The 19,975-nt window shown below is 36.7% G+C and overlaps 2 protein-coding genes across 3 annotated transcripts in view; both read left to right on the forward strand.

Moving 5' to 3' along the window:
* The window catches only part of shoc1 (shortage in chiasmata 1), a 30,829-nt gene extending 13,712 nt beyond the window's left edge, over positions 1 to 17,117 (forward strand). Inside the window, exons 20-30 of one of the 2 annotated variants that reach the window (XR_013797042.1) lie at positions 56 to 231; positions 578 to 704; positions 3,277 to 3,385; positions 3,486 to 3,613; positions 4,874 to 4,961; positions 5,141 to 5,272; positions 6,232 to 6,381; positions 9,313 to 9,490; positions 11,208 to 11,582; positions 12,474 to 14,879; positions 15,558 to 17,117. Coding sequence is in view for 1 of the 2 variants with exons in the window: in XM_079608615.1 (XP_079464741.1) it covers positions 56 to 231; positions 578 to 704; positions 3,277 to 3,385; positions 3,486 to 3,613; positions 4,874 to 4,961; positions 5,141 to 5,272; positions 6,232 to 6,381; positions 9,313 to 9,490; positions 11,208 to 11,582; positions 12,474 to 12,559 (1,549 nt within the window). In the remaining variant the exon portion in view is untranslated. Of the gene's footprint in view, positions 1 to 55; positions 232 to 577; positions 705 to 3,276; positions 3,386 to 3,485; positions 3,614 to 4,873; positions 4,962 to 5,140; positions 5,273 to 6,231; positions 6,382 to 9,312; positions 9,491 to 11,207; positions 11,583 to 12,473; positions 14,947 to 15,557 lie in introns of those variants that run through there. The other variant, XM_079608615.1, reaches the window with a different exon arrangement.
* A 168-nt stretch (positions 17,118 to 17,285) lies between these two features.
* Positions 17,286 to 19,268, forward strand: tal2 (T-cell acute lymphocytic leukemia 2). Its single transcript, XM_079608618.1, has 2 exons — positions 17,286 to 17,528; positions 17,624 to 19,268. The coding sequence occupies exon 2, from the start codon at positions 17,639 to 17,641 to the stop codon at positions 17,966 to 17,968; it is 330 nt and encodes a 109-aa protein (XP_079464744.1). The 5' UTR covers positions 17,286 to 17,528; positions 17,624 to 17,638; the 3' UTR covers positions 17,969 to 19,268.
* The last annotated feature ends 707 nt before the right edge of the window (positions 19,269 to 19,975 follow it).

Consider the following 19,975-nt stretch of genomic DNA (forward strand, 5'->3'; position numbering starts at 1 on the left):
ACTGAATACATGAGGTGTGGGTTTAATGTGTTATGTCCCTCTCCTTTCTCCTCAGACTGTCCTACAGTAGGTGTGTTGTGGTGTGCAGTCAGCACATTGGTCCTGATTTCCCGTGGCAGAGTTTCAGCGTGGTGTTTGAGCTTTCCTCTGTGGGCCACTCGCCCTTCGTCAATGTGTGTTCAGAGAGAAACGTCAACTTTATCTCCTTCTCCACTGCAGTGCCTGAAACCAGTCAGTCCAACAATCCTTCATGCTCATATGACGCTGTAACGTCAGTAATCACAGCCAAGAACATATTTGATGTTAAATCCACAATTATGTGGAGCGGGATTCTTTATCAATGAGATCTCCGTGTTAGTAGGCCTTTTTATCTTGACGCTGCAGAAATATAATCCAAGTGTTTGGTCAGATGTCCTGTTGCTATTTATGGCTGGTTGAATTAGCTTGGAAGATATATCTTTCCTATGTTCAAACACTATGTTAAACATTCAAATACAATTACAAGTACACATTTTGGCTGATAAAATATTAAAATTATGGATGATTGATTCTATAATAATTCTTATGATCCTTACAGTTTCATCTGTAGCAGATATCCCAGAAGAATCCACTGCTAAATCATATCTGGACGCTATTCCGTTCGTGTTGCTCATCACTGATGGTTTACTGAACCGCTTAAAGATGCAGCACACACTGGAGACAGCGTGAGTTACTCAAAGTAGTGTGTGTGTGTATTAGGGGTTGAACGACTTCAGATTTTTTAAAGTCGAAATTTATGTGATGAGCTGAGAGTTGACGTCGATTAGTCGCTGATGACGTCATTGATGAAAAAATAAGCCTGAACCTCGATCTGAGACTCTAACGCGGGTTGCCTTTGTGCACAGATATGGCATATGACAGCACTCCTACATAACAGCTTATTTTTTTATCAGTTCTGGGTTCTGGATACAACGACAGTTTGGGTCGTTGTATTTCTCACAGATTTCTGCTCGTTCTAAGTCAGATATAGATAAAGTTGCACAGTAAATATTACATTTATATGAATGTATTCGTGACAGAGCGATTGCATGTGAATTAGGGCTGCAACTAACGATTATTTTAATAATCGATCAATCTGTCGATTATTTTTTTGATTAATCGATGAATCAGTTTATTTTTTTCAACCCTTTATTCAAAAACAGAACTGACAGTGCAAATTCACAAATTCACAATCTTTAGAAAGTGCACAAACCGGTTGCTCCTTGAACATCTCTGAGCTGTTAAAGTAATAATAATTAGTTTTTTTTTTTTAAATGGACTAACACAAAAAACATACACATGTATGCTTTACATCTGCCAAACATATAGGCTTTTTTTAAAATAAAGTGCACAAAAATATGCATATTTTTGTTCAAAGGGACCTGAGCTGTCAGAAAAAAAAGAAAAAAAATTAAATAAAGAAAGATACAAATCAGAAAACTTAACAGGATTTGTTTAAACGTCAGAACTAGTTCTCTACACTACACTCACAGACTCTCACACTCACAAACTCTCACAGACGCACACACTCACAACGAATCGATAATGAAATTTGTTGCCAAGTCTTTTAATAATCTATTTTTATCGATTCGTTGTTGCAGCCATAGTGTCAATTGCACCTGGCAGCGTGTCTCTACTAATAGTGAAGCTTTGTTTAGTTACTAATAGGGATGTGAATTTCTACCTAAAATGCCATTCGACAATCGAGGAGCAAAAGTCGAATATCGTTCAAAAAAAAAAAAAAAAACGCACATTCTCACAATGTCAGAAAGGGAGGCCAATTTTATCTTTAGCGATTTGTCATCAAACAAACTGTTTATTAATTGAACAAGTAACATGTTCTCGTCTGCTTTTTTTTACATAGTAGTAGGCCTATGGTAGGCTAATTGGAAGAAGAAAAAACAATAAGTATGACAGTCCGTTTTTGCATCGCCAAACCAGATGCTCGTTAATCATTGTCATAATGATTGTATGCGAACCTGCGTTGTTACCGGCAATAGCCTACTTTTTAAACAAATTAGTTTCAATCAAACTATTCATAGCCTAACGCTTAATAGGCATATGTCATATTCCTGTTAAAAATACATAGTGTTCTCTGGGAGGAGATGTGAGCGCAACGTCCAGCCGCGGAGAACACCCGCTCTGATGGCACAGAAGGCGCAGGCGCACTCAAGTAGGAGATTGCTAACTTTACCAGGCACGGCATAATTTACACTCAACTTTATCGTTGTTCATTTTCTTAAACGAGTCCCACACGGAGCTTCTTCACGAGGTCACGACAATGCTCTTCTGTTGTTTGTTTACACTATTTACACAACGTACATAGACTAGATCGCGCAGTAGGGGGTTTCATTCATGTTAGCGACACCTTGTGTCCCCGACAGGAAAATACCCTGCTGCGCGATCTGTAACAGTAGGCGCGGCGTCATTTATATAGAACACATTGGAATTTGAAGGATCCCTTTACCACTCTACAGATAAAGCATGGTCGGGATAATTTCTGTTTCGCTTATCTACCCCCGAAGTGATACAATTTTGTCTAAAATTTTCAAGGCCAGACAAGTAGTTTGTTAAGGCTTGGTTTGTAGGGAATTAAAAACCTGCACACATATATTCAAATGCGCATAACTATAGAATTAATTATTGATGCGCACGTGAGCGCCATCAGTGTTTATCCCAGGTTCGCGTTTAAAGTCTGTGTAGAGAGAACGGTGTCGTCTTAGCGGCCTCTAATTTAATAACTAATGATCCTTGCGACAGAAGTGAATCAATCAAAACTAACTTTAGCTGGAAAATATCTTTATTCAAGAACCGCTATAAAGCCAAAACAATCTGTTACCTTAAATTATCCGTTTATCACTGTAAAGCCGCTTTGAAACAATCTACATTGTTGAAAGCGCTATATAAATGAAGATGACTTGACTTGACTTTCGCGAAAATATAACGATATTCGAAAAAGCGATTTTATGATCGAATTTGCACGCAGTTCGACTATTCGACTATTTGAAGATCGCGACTCATCCCTAGTTACTAAGAAATGTATACTAGAACTTTTCTAAGCTATTTTATCGATAAATCACAGAATAGAGTTAACAATACATTTGTGCGCGCATCTGTGTGTGTGCGTAACGCAGCAGCATTTCAGATTGACGAATAACTTACCTTTTTTTCATGGATCCATAGATGCCAATGTAGAACCTTTATTTAAAAACCTTTATAGCCAAGTGTATACTGATGTACAGAGACTGTTGTTGGCAGGTACAATATTGTTCTGCTGGAGACGAAACACTCTCCATCTGCACTGCAGCTGGGCGGGACCCATTATGATGTCATCACTGTGGATGAGACCACTGCCATCCTCATCCAGGTGACGCTCAATGCACACTTGCTCACCAGGCCACCATTCTCACAATGTGACCCGGGACTGAACATGTAAATCCTGTGTGTGTGTGTGTGTGTGTGTTCAGGAGCTGAGTGAGTTGGAGGAGAAGATTGGAGAAGCATCTGAGCGTGTCGTCAAGAGACTCTCAGCCCTATCTCTGCAGTTCAGCCGTTGCTGGCTCATCCTGCACTGTGCCGAGAACCACAGGGCACTGTCAGTTTCAAAAACATTTACATCTGTGTGATCATGTTACCATTCATTATTATCAGGGCTCAACAGTAAGGATTTGTTTCTGAAGCCCCAATTGGGCTGGTAGTTAATTTATTTACTTGTAATGGCAAAATTTGCAATGGCAACATAAAGCTCTTTCTGATTCTGATTTTCATTGACCCCAGCACAATAAATAAATAAATAAATAAATAATTGTTAGGCTTGTATTTTATGTGCCAGGTGAATATCTTTAATTTTACAATCCATATTTATTGCTGAACCCTGATTAGTTGCCAAAATGGCCGATGCCAAAACCAGCATCAAGAGAGTGTCTGATGTAATGCTGATATGAAATGCAGTAGTTCAATTTAAGTTTATTTTACACTATATTTGCTCAAAATACAAATATAGATTGATATTCTATCAATATTTTTGTTGCAAGGTTCTTGATAGATATTGAAACTGACACGATATGTGTCAGTGTATCAAATTTATAGGCAGCACAAGTAGTTTGTTTAGGCTTGGTTTGTAGAGAATTACAAACCTGCGCACATATATTCAATCACACATAACTATAGAATTAATTATTGATACGCACGTGAGCGCCATCAGTGTTTCTCACAGGTTCGCGTTTAAAGTCTGTGTAGAGAGAACGGTGTCATGTTAGCGGTCTCTAATTTAATAACAAATTATCCTTTCGACGGAAGTGAATCAATCAAAACTAACTTTAGCTGGAAAGTAACATTATTCAAGAACCGCTATAAAGCCAAAACAATCTGTTACCTTAAATTATACGTTTATCTCTGTAAAGCTGCTTTGAAACAATCTACATTGTTAAAAGCGCTATATAAATGAAGATGACTTGACTTGACTGACGAGGCGAGAGGCTAGATATGTTAGTAAATATGTTAATGGGTTTGTAGTATATTTATTTATGAAATACTTAAATACATTTTGGTATAGTTTTTTTCACAAGGGTACTTCTGTTAAATGATCAAATATCAGCTAATTAATCTGCCTGGTTGAAATATTGGACTGTCACTTTTCATTATACAGTAATATTCAGTACTGCACTGGTTGCATACTGAATTGTGGTTGTGCTTATTTATTCCATCTATAGCTGTACTGTGAAGCATTATGTGTTGATTCCTGTTCATAGCCAACAGAAGACAAAATTCTTGCCATCAAAACAGCAACCGTGACCGACACACTGTTTTATTTATGTAGATTCAAAGACTAAACACTATTTCCCTCCAATTTTAGGATTTCCAGTAACATCTATATCAATCTGGTTCACATCTACTCTGCATCTGTGTTGTTCGGAAGCAAGGCTGAGAAGTTTGATGTCAAGGTATTTTCTTCCTAATTTGTTATGGCGATTTTAATAGCAGATAACAAATCTTAAAACAAAATCTAAAGGTTATAACAATGTCAGGTTTGACATTTTCTGTTTTATGCAATTGAAAAATACTTTCATTCTAAGTTTGTGTATATTTGTTGACCATGGCGTGTGGTGTATGTTTGTTTCAGGTGTTAATGGTGTGTGAGGAAGAAGAGATAGCTAGCTACATCTATCAGATCTCCTTACATACGCTGATGAATTCAGAGAGAGATGGACTGAGCTGGTTGGATAGAGACTGGCTCAGTGTGCGGCCCACAGAGGTGAATGACAGGTCTAAAATGTTCATAGCACATACAATTTTTCCTATGTATTATTATTTTTTTTATTTCATCAAAACTGTTACTTTTTGTCACTGATCATCAGTGACCCTAAAATCATCGGTCCTCGGGCTATAACTCGGTACTTAATATAGATTAATATATTTATTTAAGTTAAAGATAAATAGAATTGGCCCCTGTACATTTGCGTCCATTTCTATTTTAACCATGTGAAGAAAAATAAAAAAAGAACCATTGTTGTATTTTTAAAATGCTTTTTTGTTGTATACCAACATTTAAATTAGAACCGAGAACACAAAATTAAATATTGAGTTCTTTTCACATTTTAAAAATGCACAAATTGATATTGAAAAAATATTTATTTACGAGTTGTCCTTGATTAAATTAGAAAACAAATTCTCCTGCATTTTCAAATGAGAGCTAGAGCCATGTCTCTGGAACCATGGTAGGTTAATACAATTTGAAAAAAAACAAAACATTTTACTTTCAATTAAGTTAAAACATACCTAAGATATTCATAATATTTTATCTAAGGTAACATTTCATGGCTGTGTCCCTACTATTTGTCAACACTGTTAGATGTGAAAAAAAAAAAACATTTATAAAATCAGACACTATCAAAGTCATTCTTCATTCTGAATGAGTTCAACAAAATCACACAAGCTTTTTTTTTTTTTTTTTTTTAGATAATTATGCTTATTTTGTTTATTACAACCAAAATTGTTCAAGTTATTGCCCTAATTGTAAAGGAAATTGATATTTTGAGGATGTCTAATCAGTAGCTAGTAATTAAGTAGCTAGTAACACAGTTAATATGTGTGACAAATGAAAAATTATCAACAACTATCACCTTCACAAGATTTTCTTCCAATAGATGGAGCTGAAAGTTTAATATCATTGTTTGCTCAATTCACTGATGCATTAATGTGTATTTATTTTAGGAAGAGCATTGCCTATTGCAGTTTCCCTGCATTAATCCTCTGGTTGCTCAACTGATGTTGAGGAGAGCTCCATCGCTGCAGTGGCTGCTGGGAGCTTCTTTCTCTGAGCTGCAGGAAATGTTCCCACAGATCCCTCACAAAGTCATTAAGGTACTACTAGTGAAACTAGTATCCAAGATCAACTGTCACAGGGCACATTGTTGGTAAATGGGTCTTGTTGACAGTAACTATGTTTCAATCCAAAGTTGCGAATTTAACTTTATCAAAATTGGAATATTGTATAAATCATTTGCGAATGAAGCACCGTTTCCATCCCATGTGTTTAAGAGAACAAAATTGTCACTTCCTAGGAAATTTGTGCAAAATGTCTAATAAAAATTAAAGTTGCTGCAATTGACCTATCGGTAAGCCCCTCCGCTTGAACGCAGATGAGCCAATGGCAGTTGAGTATCAATTGCACGGGGACCGGACCTCGGACATCTTTAGGTTTCAGCGCCATAGAGAAACATTGAAAGATCCGAAGCTCTCGTGGGTTTTATGGTGTTTATGCTACAAAAATATTAAAACGATGTGCCCTGGGGTATTTGTAACACTGATTCCATGTATCCTGACAGGATGGGCATGTGTATTCATTTACTGAATTACCGTACTGTGCACCAGCTCGTTTCAAAAGTGTGATAAGATTTGCGCAAACGGACCAATTATCTGCGTTATACGACTGAAGCCCGGTTTATTTATAATATCAATGATGTGAGCGCAGTAACCTGGTTCCCTAAGGTTGTCATACTCTCATTAAGTTACAATTAAAGTTAGTGAGTCCATGCTAACGTACAAACCTAAATAGCTAACGGTAACTGTTCTCATGTCAGGTCAAAAACAGCCGTCTGCGATCGTGACGACCGTAACATGAGGCTTCTCCCGCTTGCATTGTGATCTGTAAATCCTCACTTTCAAATTAATCGTGTTATGCACCATATTCATTTAAAAATATACTTCCATGGTATATTTAAAGGGTTAGTTCATCCAAAAATGAAAATTCTGTCAGTAATTACTCTCCCTCATGTTGTTCCAACCCCGTAAGACGTTTGTTCATCTTCGGAACACAAATTAAGATATTTTTGATGAAATCTGAGAGCTGTCTCACTCCTCCATAGGCTTCTATTGTAATTGAAACTTGCCGGCCCAGAAAGTTATTAAAAACATTGTTAAAATAGTCCAAGTGACTACAGTGGCTCAACCATAAGTTTATCAAGCGACGAGAATACTTTTTGTGTTTGTCACACGCATTACACACATGACCAGCGTTGGCCAATAGTGAGCCAACGTGTGACGTACAACCCAGAAGTGCTGCGGTGATACACTACATGAACTCACTCGAGGCCCACACAGAAGAAAATCAATAGGTGAATAAAGTCATTATTTTTTGGGGGCTTTGCACACAAAAAGTATTCTCTGCGCTTGATAAACTTATGGTTGAGCCAATGTAGTCACTTGGACTATTTTAACCATGTTTTTAATAACTTTATGGGCTGGCAAGTTTCAAAAATATCTTAATTTGTGTTCCGAAGACAAACGAAAGTCTTACGGGGTTGGAACAACATGAGGGTGAGTAATTACTGACAGAATTTTCATTTTTGGGTGAACTATCCCTTTAAGTCCCACTTGAATGCTCCCCGACAATTGGTGGTCCTTCTCTGTCCAAAATTGATCAAAAACAGCTTGGGACAAGGTTTTCACACTGACAGCTGTCATTGCAAGAAAGTTAGCTACTCCGTTTGTTTGTCCGAGATAGTAACAGTAACTATGGGGGGCGGGGCTTACCGATAGGGCCATTGGGGAAGCCACTAGGGGTGGGGAAAAAAATCGATTCTTAGATGCATCGCGATGCGGACGTGGACGATTCTGAATCGATTCGCAAATGCCAAAAATCGATTTTCAAAAAAAAAAAAAAATTTTTTTTTTTTTTTTTTTTTTTTTTTGAAAATCGATAATAACGTAATATTGACGGAACGCAAAAGACGGAACTCTGAAGCGTGAAAACAATATTGTCAAAGCTTCCACCCGGCTCGGAAAGGGCAAAGCGCATTACACAATCAATCGCAACTTTTATTGCCTAGGATTTGCATCCAGTCGTTGAGAACCAGGGCTTTCGCGCTATGTTGCACACTTTGGAGCCGAGATACAACGTCCCATCTCGGAGATATTTTACAGACACAGCGATCCCCACACTCTACAACAAGACCAAAACCGAAGTCATGGAATCACTCAAGAAAGCGGGTAGGATAGCTGTTAAATGTGATGCGTGGACATCCGTATTTTATGTTAATAGAGATTCAGAATATGTTGAAGTTTGTTATAATTTGTTATTGTTGTGATTTTTACTGTAGTGAATTTACTGTTGTGAAATGGAAAATCAATAATCGAGAATCGAGAATCGTTAATAATCGAAAATCAATAATCGAGAATCGTTAATAATCGAAAATCGACTGTAATCGAATCGGGACTTCAATAATCGTAATCGAATCGAATCGGGAAATCAGACAGATTAACCACCCCTAGAAGCCACTGTGGCTCTTATTTGTACATCATAAATTACTTCTGCCTCAGAGCGCACTGCAGATGAAACGGAAAAAAACACTGTCATGTTATCTTGTATTTGGAGGCGGATGCCTGGTGTTTTGGAACACAATCTTGTAAGATGCATCTGGGTGGTTATTATACCAAATACATTTATGACAGACTTTGGATCAGGTATTTCAAAATGACCAAACCAACATTTAAGATTCTCTGCGATGAGATTGATCAACTGGTTAGTCCAGTTTAATTAATCACATCCTCTGTTAAGGCAAAGTCACATGTTTTTTGTTTTGCATAAAAGGAATTTATTTGTTAAATGGGTCCCCATCGTAGTTTATGTGCATGTTTTCTTTTTAGATAAAAAGATTGAGCGCATATGTGTTTTATGCTTTAAACTGCTTTTTGTTTCCAACCAGTTTTTTTTTAATGCAATATCCCAACATTTGCATACAAATATGTAAAAGTAAACATGGCTTTTTTCACACTCTCTTTGTTTTTCCGCAGCTTTTCAGTGATATTACAGCTGAGTCTAAAGTGAAAAAGGCCACCATGAAGAGTGAGAATACACCCTTCTCACACATAAACAGCCCAGCTCACCCTCCTCATCCTCATCTGCCTCTCTGGACTCAGGATCTTGAGACGTTACATCTGGAGAATAAGACGCCACGTAGCCAGTTGATTGGTCAGTCTTAGTGTTTAGAGAAGACAAATTAGCTTAAACCTTACAGACAGGATACAAAATGAATACTTGCCAAGCACCAAATGTGAGAAAAGAATGCTTTGGTCATTACAACTATTATTTATTTATTTATGAAAATAAATTCTAAAAATAAAGATACGATTTTAAACATATTTTTAAAATTAATGTCTAAATATATAAATGTTTATAACTAAATTCATAAGATTTATAGAAAGTTTATGAAAATGAATGATAAATTGATGATAAGACTATAAATAAATAAATATTTAAAATTAATGTCTGAATAGTATATGAAACAAATGTTAATACCGTAACTAAATTTGTTACGATTTTGTAATTATATTGCATAGCTGTGTTTGGAATTAATTGTTTTATTTGTGATAACGCAATGAAAAATGCTAAATTGTGTGACATAATTTTTGATCAGGCTGTCATACTGGACATACTACGCGTGCTGCAACCACCTAGACGGCACATACCTTCCTTCTATGACACACTATCTCACGGTGCCACAATATATAGATAAATATTGATTGATTTGTACTTAATTGCTTATACTCTTATTTCAATAATGACAATGCTAAATATAGTTTATCTTTATCAGTCGGGGGCAGTCGTGGCCTAATGGTTAGAGAGTAACCCGAAGGTTGCGGGTTCGATTCTCAATACCCACTGGAAACGACTGAGCCCAGGCACTCTCCAGGCGCCACAGCAAAATCAGGGTTCCTGCGGGGTCTTAAAAAGTAAAAAATTCTGAACTTTAAATTTAAGGCCTTAAAACGTCTTAAAAACAGCCAGAATTTCATCCGAGGTCTTATATTTAATTTAGTCAGGTCTAAAAAAAGGTTTTCCCCTAGTTCATTTCCAGAAACGCTGGCCGCAGAAAGTCATTACAAAGTAGCAAAAAAGAATCGTAGCCTACAAAGCAGAGCTCTAGAGCAGGGGTCATATCTACCAGTAGCTCGTGGCCTGATTGGACTTTTCAGAATTAAAACTACTTTGTCGTTATGGAGAGCGCAGTGCATGTTTGCATAGCAACGACAGACGCCACGGGAAAATCGGACCGAATTTTACTATTAATAAGAAAAGATAAGCTAATGTGCATTGTAAATGTGTGTAATTTCTCTTTTTTTGACTCATTCTTTTTTATAAAAAAATATTTAAAAGCTGGTTTATCTGTTTATAAAACCTTTTTTGTCAACTTTATTTGAACTTGTACATGTTAGTAGATAACATGTTGCAAGACACTCTTTTAACACTCTTTTTTATGTTGCAAAAAGTGCATAATGATGCTAATTTTATTTGTTATTTGCAGGTTAATGTGTCATGTAGGTCTTAAATTTAAATCTTTATGGTCTTAAAATGTCTTAAATTTTACTTACTGAAACCTGGAAGAACCCTGAGAATGGCTGCCCACTGCTCCGAGTGTGTGTGTCCACAGTTTGTAGTGTTCACTACTCACTGATCCTAGTGTGTGCACTAACTTGAATGGGTTAAATGCAGATTACAAATTCAAAGCATGTCACTATACAGAGAGACTCACGTCACAGTTTACTGCCCAGTTGTAAATATATATGGTGTGTAGCTGTTGGTAGATGTGGCTATGGACTAACACTAATTTTGGACCCTTTTGACAAGTAAAAATTAGTAAATATTTTTTTTCAGAGCAATAATTTTAATTGTTTCTTTATCACATTAGCAGGTCATAACAGAAGAACAGGAGAGGAAACATGGAGAAAAAACGAATTATCTCTTCCAGATTCAACTCACTCATTCAACCCCTTTTTGCCAAGTCCGTTCAGCCAAGCTTCAGCTACAGCGAGCGTCTGGCAGCCGCAGGGTGAAGGATTCATTCAAAACCCAAATCTAGTGCCAGGCCGAGCTGTTCCCCGAGGGTCTGCCCGTGTTCCCCTGGCTCCTCTGCCCACTCCTGAAGTGCTGGGGTACAGGAACACTGCGTGTGCATTCAGCTTTAGGCCGCAGGGTCAGACTCACCGGAGCTCACCTGAGAACGATCCGCCTCGCAGGACCGGAGAGGAGAGGAAGAGGCGAGGAGGAGAAGACGCCCACAGTGGTACACACACACACACACACACACACACGCATGCATGCAGCAACACACATTGCTAACCTGTATGACTTCCTTTCTTCTGCGGAACACAAATATATTTTGAACAACATTAGATCTATGGAGCTAAAATGGTCTCAATAAGCTCATTTACATTTAACAAAAAGTGTGTATGTATTTGCAAACAGCAATTCACAAATTCATAATCTAAATCATATTGGCAAAATACAAAACATTTAGAAATGTGCATACATACTTGCTTATTTATGAAATTGTGCTTTGAATGTGTGAATCGTAACATGAATGACTTCCTTCCTTCTGTGGAACACAAAAAATATATAATTTTAACAGCATTAGATCTATGGAGCTAAAATATTCACTTAGTTAATTAATTCAGAAAACATGATTAACAAATGCATAAGCTACTTTACATTCACAAAAACAACCTAATTTATATTCACAAAATACAAAAGATTCAGAAATGTGCACATATTTGCGTATTTAGGAATTGTGCTTTACATTTGGGATTGTGCATTTTAAAACCGTATTTTGTCGATATGAATTGGGTTATGAGTTTGTGAATTGCTGTTTGTAAATATCTCAACTTTTTTTTGTGAATTAGCTTATGCATTTGTGAATCATATTTTCTAAATGAATTAATAAGCCTGTAGATCCCATTGCCTTTCACTGTATGGTCGAAAAACAGACATTTTTCTAAATATATTTTGTGTTCCAAAGAAGAAAGAAGGTTATACAGTTTTGGAACGACATGATAGTGAAGAAATTATGACAGAATGTCATGTGAAAATTTAAACCGAAATCCACCACAAAAGAACTGGTGTCCAGAGGACAGGAGAGTTTTGCTCCATTATTTTCTGTCTGTGTGTTTATTCGCAGTTCCTCCACACGGCAAGAGAGGAAAACTGCTATACGAGCGAGTTCCAGGCAGGAATGACGGACAGACCAGACTGAGATTTTTCTGAGACAGTTTTGCTTCTTTCTCTTCAGTTTATCACTCGAAATTTCAGAATTTTCTCATGTTCATATGTATATTTAGTTTTTATGTAGAATATAATGTGAAATTAATACAGTTCATCCATATGTTCGTATGGACATATGTACATATATTTTAATATTGTAGATATTGTTCATATTAAAGATGAACCTATCATCCTCTAGGTGTATTTATAGTATTCTTGGTTCAGAGAACAGTTAACTAAAATTACAATATCATTTTTTTTTTTTTTCATTTATATATTATAAATTTACATTTTTATTTAAATAAATTATTAAATTCATTACAATTGTAGATTTTTATTAGATTCAGGGACAGATTTATTAAACAGGGCAAATTAGCGCAAAAGTGCAATTCCCAAAAAGCTTCCCAAAGAAAGTTCTGCACGTGATCTACTGACGATGCGCAGCCGGATCATTTCCATAATGACCAAAACAATCTACCACATAGGCATCTGGTTTAAGACGTGCTTTTTTTGGGCATAAATAATGGCGCAAACATCAGTAAATTGACTAGCACAAACCTTAGTAACCACCATGTGTGATTCATTTAAATACTTTCCTCATAAATTTTGCGTCTGAAAGGAAAACTACTACAAAATGCAATAATATCAGCCGCAAAAATGGTTTAAAAAATGGCCGCAAGCTGTTAGTAAAGTTAGTAATTTTTTTACAATTGGAGATTTTTTTGTTTAAATTACATTTATTTTATGTATTTTTTCATTGATTGATTTTACAATGAATCCCAGAGTCATTAGAAGAAGAAGGAAAAGCCTGGAAATATCATGGAAATTAATTTTTTTTTAAAAAGGCATGAACTTTTTTAGTTGATTAATTTGTCAACTAACTTTGTATTTTTTCTAATATTTCTTCTAATGGTCAACTATAAATTTTTTTTGAATATATGATTATTAATGACTACTACTAATAATGTAAGTTCTGTAACATTTTTTAAATATCTTACAGAAATCGTATACAAAAAAATAATAATGAACAGCTAGAAAAGTCATTGAAATTTACTAGTCAAAATGTGCGAACCCTGTTTTATAATTGCAGGGTTTGTGTGTGTGTTTTTTTTATTAATTTTTCTTTTTAAATGTACGCCGGACACAGCAGAGGGTTTGATCGCTGATTGCTAAAAAGTATTTAGTGCCTTGTTGTTTTTTCCCTCTAATTACAAGACCGCAGCCAGTATTACGTGGCTCCTTTATCTACTGACCTTTAACCTACAGTTGAGAGTGAGCGTGAGCACACATGCATCTGTTAGCTTTATAGTATGTACACAGAAGCAGGTGTGAAGAATCATGCATCTGCATTCGGATGCAAGAGTAATTCAAATGTGGCACGTTATTGACAAACAAGCAACGGCGTACATTTCTTGCTACACGTTACTCCGGCTTATTTAGAGGAGGTCACGCTTCGGCTACGTATTTGTGTACTGTTCTGGAACTGAATAAATAATTTGGCATGTGAAGCTGAATTGATTGGCGTTAAAAAAAAAACATTTTCTAAATTACCGGTCTGGATGTTGATTGGCGACTGTGTTGACAGTGGCCATTAATTTATCTCCCACACCATACACGTTTCCAGCCCCTCGCTATTTTCTTAAATGAGCGTGATAGAAAGATAGTCATTCAATTACAGGACAATCTTCTTATCGCTGACAGTCAGAGGCGAGAGAAAGCAGCGCACGTTGAGAGGAGGAGGAAGAGAGTGAGAGTGATGGGGGTCGGGGGGGCTTATCTCAGCGCGCCAGCAGTCAGACTGCAGCCCCTCGCAGGAATGAGCTCGAGAAAACACACTCCCATAGGGCATTTTCCTCTCTCCATCACGCTCCCTTTCACTCTCTCTGTCTCTCTCTCTGCACCCCCCGTTAGTCTCAGCCTCTGTAAAACACCAAACAGCCTCCATAAATAACTCCCAAACACCATCTGAACTGCCACGTCTGCCTACACAAACAAAAGCAAATAAAACCACAGTTCTCGGACACTGGGGGAAGACGTGTGTCCAGTGTAAGGCAGTAAAACACCGCGCTTTAAATAAACACGTCAGTAATGTGACCGTAATCACAGCGCTCTTTCAGATGGAAAAAAAGCTGTGAGAACAGGGCATGCTGTTCAAATCTGACCCTTTTTAACCACTCTTCATTGCAAGCATTAGCTCAAATCAATTGTCACTCTTACTGCATTGTCAACAATGTACTAAATGCTCAAATAGGAACCGTTGGGAAAGGTTCCTACCTTTAATAGGTCCTTTCTGAGGCCGTCTGAACAAACCACAAACACTACAGTAAGTTACTTGCTTTATTTTATTTTACTTTTTTTTGTTGCTAAGTGACTATTTTTTTCCCTTTTCCACCCATGTTATATATATATATATATATATATATACATACACACACACAAATAATATAATATACTATATATTTAAAATATATAGTTTAAATCTAAATAATAAATACTAAAAAGTGTGTGTATATACTTTTTTGGTTTACATTATTTATATTTAAAATAAAAATATATGTGTGTGTGTGTGTGTGTGTATATATATATATATATATATATATACAGTATATAAATGTGTGTGTGTGTGTGTGTGGCTGAAATTAAAAATGTAAAAATATGAATTATAAAATTAATAGAATTTCAATATAGTTAATATAGGTTAACATTTACTAAAATGTTTATATTTAATTAAATGTGTGTGATGTTTATATATTATTATTTTATATTTATTTTTAAAGCAAAATTGTTTCTCATAATTTGCTCTTTTTCTCTTTTATTTCATGAGAATTGAGTTCTCAGTTACATTTAATTCATGTAAATACCAGCTTTGTCTTAGAATTTCTTGAAGCTAAATAAAAAAGACACATTTGAGAGTTCATTTGGATCGCACATCTTTGACCATTTTAACAATTTGATGAGAAATATTTGAATTCATAATGACAACTATAACTTTTGATTACAGACTTTGGAGCGAATCTGAGAGATTTCTGGAGTGTTTTTGCAGGAGAAACATCTGTGCAGCAGAAGTCTTCATTAGTTGCATTGCTGGAGAAACGACTGCGATACGCCACGAGAACCCGGAGCTCAGGTGTGTGTAAAGTTTGACAGTTTTCTTGCAGACAGGTTTGCGTGTTGTTGAAGTTTGGGCGATCTGAAAGGCAGCTCTGCAGGTGCAAGCGAGTGTTGAGCGGTCGAGTCTGTATGAATGGAGTCGTGAATTCAACTCCGTTCTAACTGTGTCCGTCCTCTGCCTGACTCCTAATCCCTCCATAATCCCATTATGCAAATCCCCCACAATTCTCAGAGAGACTTTTAACGCAACAATTGCTGCAGCGAGACACCAGCTTTTGATCTGAAGGGAGGTTGAGAGTGCGAGAGAGAGCGAGAGGGGGCTTCGGAGACCTTGGCCCCAAAGAATGTGCTGATCCACAAGCTTGCCTCTGTCATAACCTAGTGTAATTTATGTGAAGCCCCAGGACATGCTAAACAAGATTACCATCATTCAGACAAAACCCATATTATTTCTCTGTCAGGGTGAATATGCTGTGTTTTTATTTTTGGCACGGTGTTGTCCAATCAGAGGAAGGTTTTCATTATGATGTCACTTCACTATTGGAAAGAGTCGCTGTAATAGATCTGTTAGCAGGTGGACGTCCAGCATCCCAACAATAGAGAGAAACACATTTTGTACAACGGCCACGTATTTGTTAGAGCTCATAGGCTATAAGTCTGCTTTGAATAGTTCGTGGTTTCTGTTGTTGCCCGATGGGGTGAATGTGGAAGTGTTTAAGATAATAATAATGAATAAACTTAAACTCACATCAATAAAAATGGTATATGCTGGTTCGTTCACGTCATTTAGTTCCATTCGAGAAGTGCTATTAGAAAAGATATGCATTGTGAAGATTTATAAGCTGACATTTAAAGAGAGGGAAATATTATTATATTGGATATTACTCTGTGGTTTAAAATGAGAACATGCAAAAACGAAAATATTTGTCAAAACTATTTAGAAGCACAGTGACTTTTTTTGGTAAAATACAATCTTATGCATTATAACTTCCTTTTAATTAGTCTAACCTGTTTATATAACCAAGCTCTTTATAAATGATATATAAAGCTTTATAAAGCTCTTTATAAGTGACTGGCAGTGTGAAGTATTTAGTATTTCTTTTTGCCTTTGAAAATTTAATTTAAATAGATGAATTATAAAGTTAAATATCTTAAAATAGAATTATTTTTATGTAATTTAATATTAATTGTGTTTAGTATTTAATCTAGTTTTGAAACTGCGGTGAATTCGAGATTAAATATAAATTATAAAGTAATATAATGCACATAATTGAAACATTTAACAATGTAAAAACAAAAGAGTAGGACAAAGATAGGAGAATAGAATAAAGAGTTTTTGACACTGCTGTGAAGTCAAGCTTAAGTCCAGGATATGATGCATGAGACAAAAGCTTTATATTATTGAACCCTGCTTGGTTTAAACACTCGACGGCATTTCGTTTTACATGTTCAGTTGGTCAAAAGCTGGATTTAGCCCCCGAATGCTATAGCTGTGAATGGAAACATGATGCATTATGTTAATCAATTTAAACGCATTAATGGCAGATGTAAAAATCGCCCCCCCCCGCTCACACCCTGAGACGTCACACAGCAGCAGGACTATAAAAACAAGAAGCACAAGCCAAACCCCACCCCTCCCTCACATCCTCTCTCTCCTTCACCCTGTTTTCCGTCTTGAGGAGTTTGTTCAAGGGTTCAGTGAGAGTGAGAGGACGGATGTGGGCTTATTACCTGACAGCGTTTTATCTTTCCTAAACACTGCTGCTTTCACCTGCCGTCGGGACTATTTGTGGATTTTTCATGCCAGAAAATTTGTTCCTGATGCCCCAACGTTCATAGAGCTTCAAGACAACGGAAAGTGGTAAGATATCGTTTGTTTGTAACAGAGTTATATGAATTATTCCACCAATATATAATATTCAGACAATGGCATGACCGTCCGTTTTTTTTTTCCAGAAGTACCGCAGTATCATGACCAGGAAGGTTTTCACCAACACACGCGAGCGCTGGCGCCAACATAATGTCAACACAGCCTTCGCGGAGCTGCGGAAACTCATTCCCACGCACCCGCCTGAGAAAAAGCTCAGCAAGAACGAGATCCTGCGGCTGGCCATGCGCTACATCAACTTCCTGGTGACTCTGCTGGAGAGCCAGGGCGGAGAGCCGTCGACTCACTCGCAAGCCGCACTCCTCACGCTGCTCACGGGGAACATGCAGAACCTGCGCACCGACCGCACCTGGACCAGCGACACCGACCCGCCATCGCCCGGGTCCAGCTGCGACGGCTCAGAAGCGTGGTAGAGCCGAACCAACCTGCGCTTCTGAGCCGAGTGAGCGTGAGCATTCTGTGAGAGGATTCTGTGACTGTGACATTTTTTGAAAGTTCCATCGCCATGGAGAGACAAAGCTGGAGTGGATTTCCGGAACTCGGAATGTTCATGTTCATTATGACATCACAATCACTCATGCTGTTTGGAAATGAATGATCTGTGGAAACCCCCAGAGACACTTTATTCACCAGTACTTTAAAATTGCCGTCGTGCGTAATCGAGCGGAAACCCTGAACAACATAAGCATCGTCAAGAATGCACTTTGGAAGCATCTCCCCAATACTTTTTAGTATTTATATAATTTAATCTCCTAAAAACTCAAGAATGTTTTGTTTGAGATTGAAGCCCGTAACAAGCTCAGATTTCAAATGTTAATTTATTTGATTGTATTTAATGTGTTTATTTAATATTTATGCTATGAATGGATTCAGCACATGCAACTAGTTGTACATTAAATTGTAATTTATTAAATGGAAAATGTTATTGTTTAAACTACTCTGCATTCACAAATACAAAATATGTTTTGCCAAAGATTATTTTTGTGCATTCATTATTAAAAATTGTAGAATGTTTTTTTCCTCATGAATCAAACAATTGCGTTACTTAAAAATGAGTATTTATTGTATTCATTTATTAGTCGATTTGATAATAAAAATAAGTGGAAAGGCTTATTCCAACATTCTTCGAATTCACTAAAATATCATCAGTTGAAAGTGGTTTCGTCCTAACCAGTTTATGTGAGCATGTATCGGTCTGCTCTGAAGACTCTGATTGGCTCTTATGTTGTGGTCAGATAATTGTTCACTGCAGTGGCAGTTTAAGAGCGGTGTGACCATAGCGATGACCTCTGGAAGTGTCCAAGCCACATGAGAGAGCGGATTGTAGACACAGCTTAACTTTTGGTCCGAGGCCAGAGGTCATCTTGGAGTCAAAATCCACACTCGTCAGTGACCAGTCGGGTGTATGTTTGCGTTACAATCGAACATCGGTACAGAAAATGGATCTTATTTTAATTAGACATGTGACAACAAGACTGATAAAAAAGGATTCATATACACAGATGACGCAGAAGAAAGACTATTTCAAACGTGTAGTAACTGGCCGAATCTCATAAGACGCGTAAAGAACACATCCAAGTCGTATTTCACCACAAAACCAGGAGAACAAAAGCAAGAAATTATGTTTTGCATGAAGAAAATAGTCTAGTTTAGGACCATTCTTTTTTTATTTTGCATTTTGATATTTTTATGCCAATTAAGCACTTAATCTCAATGTCAATAGTAATATGTTGTTTTGAATGTAATTTATTCACATTATAATTTTTTAATTAAAAAAAAGTGAACATTTTAAAATTCTCAGGATTTCTTACAGTATAAGAATAAGGTTTTTAGCATTATAATAATTCATATTTTTTGGGGGATACATTTTTTGTTTAAGCCAGGAGGTAAAAAGGCTCGATTTTCACGATGCAAATTTTCTTTTTCTTCTGATTTTTGGGGTGAAATATGATCTGACCCTTACTTAGTGACATTCATTAAATGCATGTAACACTGCAAATGAGCATATCCATCATTTATGTTCAGATCACTTTTGTCAAAAGGCCACATTTGACCCTAAATGTAAAAAATATTCTGTCAAATCCCATTTAGCCTTGTTGGAATCATCATCATCACAGAGGAAGAGTGAGTTTATGGGCAGCTGTTCATACCTCTTTACCCGTCTGACATCAGCAGCTGACTGCCCTCTGTACTAATCACCATTTAACACAACACACAATCACAACCGCAAACACAAAAAAAGGAAACTTTGTGATCCTAAAACCAAACACGGGAAAGCAAAGCTCATCTGGCGAGTGCGAGTTGCTAATGCTTATTTAAACGAACCCTTCTGTCTTAGATCTAATGTTCAAACAACACACATCATGCATCATAACTTTGAATATCTACTAACAATTTTCTGAATATATACCAAGCATATA

Source organism: Phoxinus phoxinus, assembly GCF_949152265.1.
Source record: "Phoxinus phoxinus genome assembly, chromosome: 3".
Taxonomy (NCBI): Eukaryota; Metazoa; Chordata; class Actinopteri; order Cypriniformes; family Leuciscidae; genus Phoxinus; species Phoxinus phoxinus.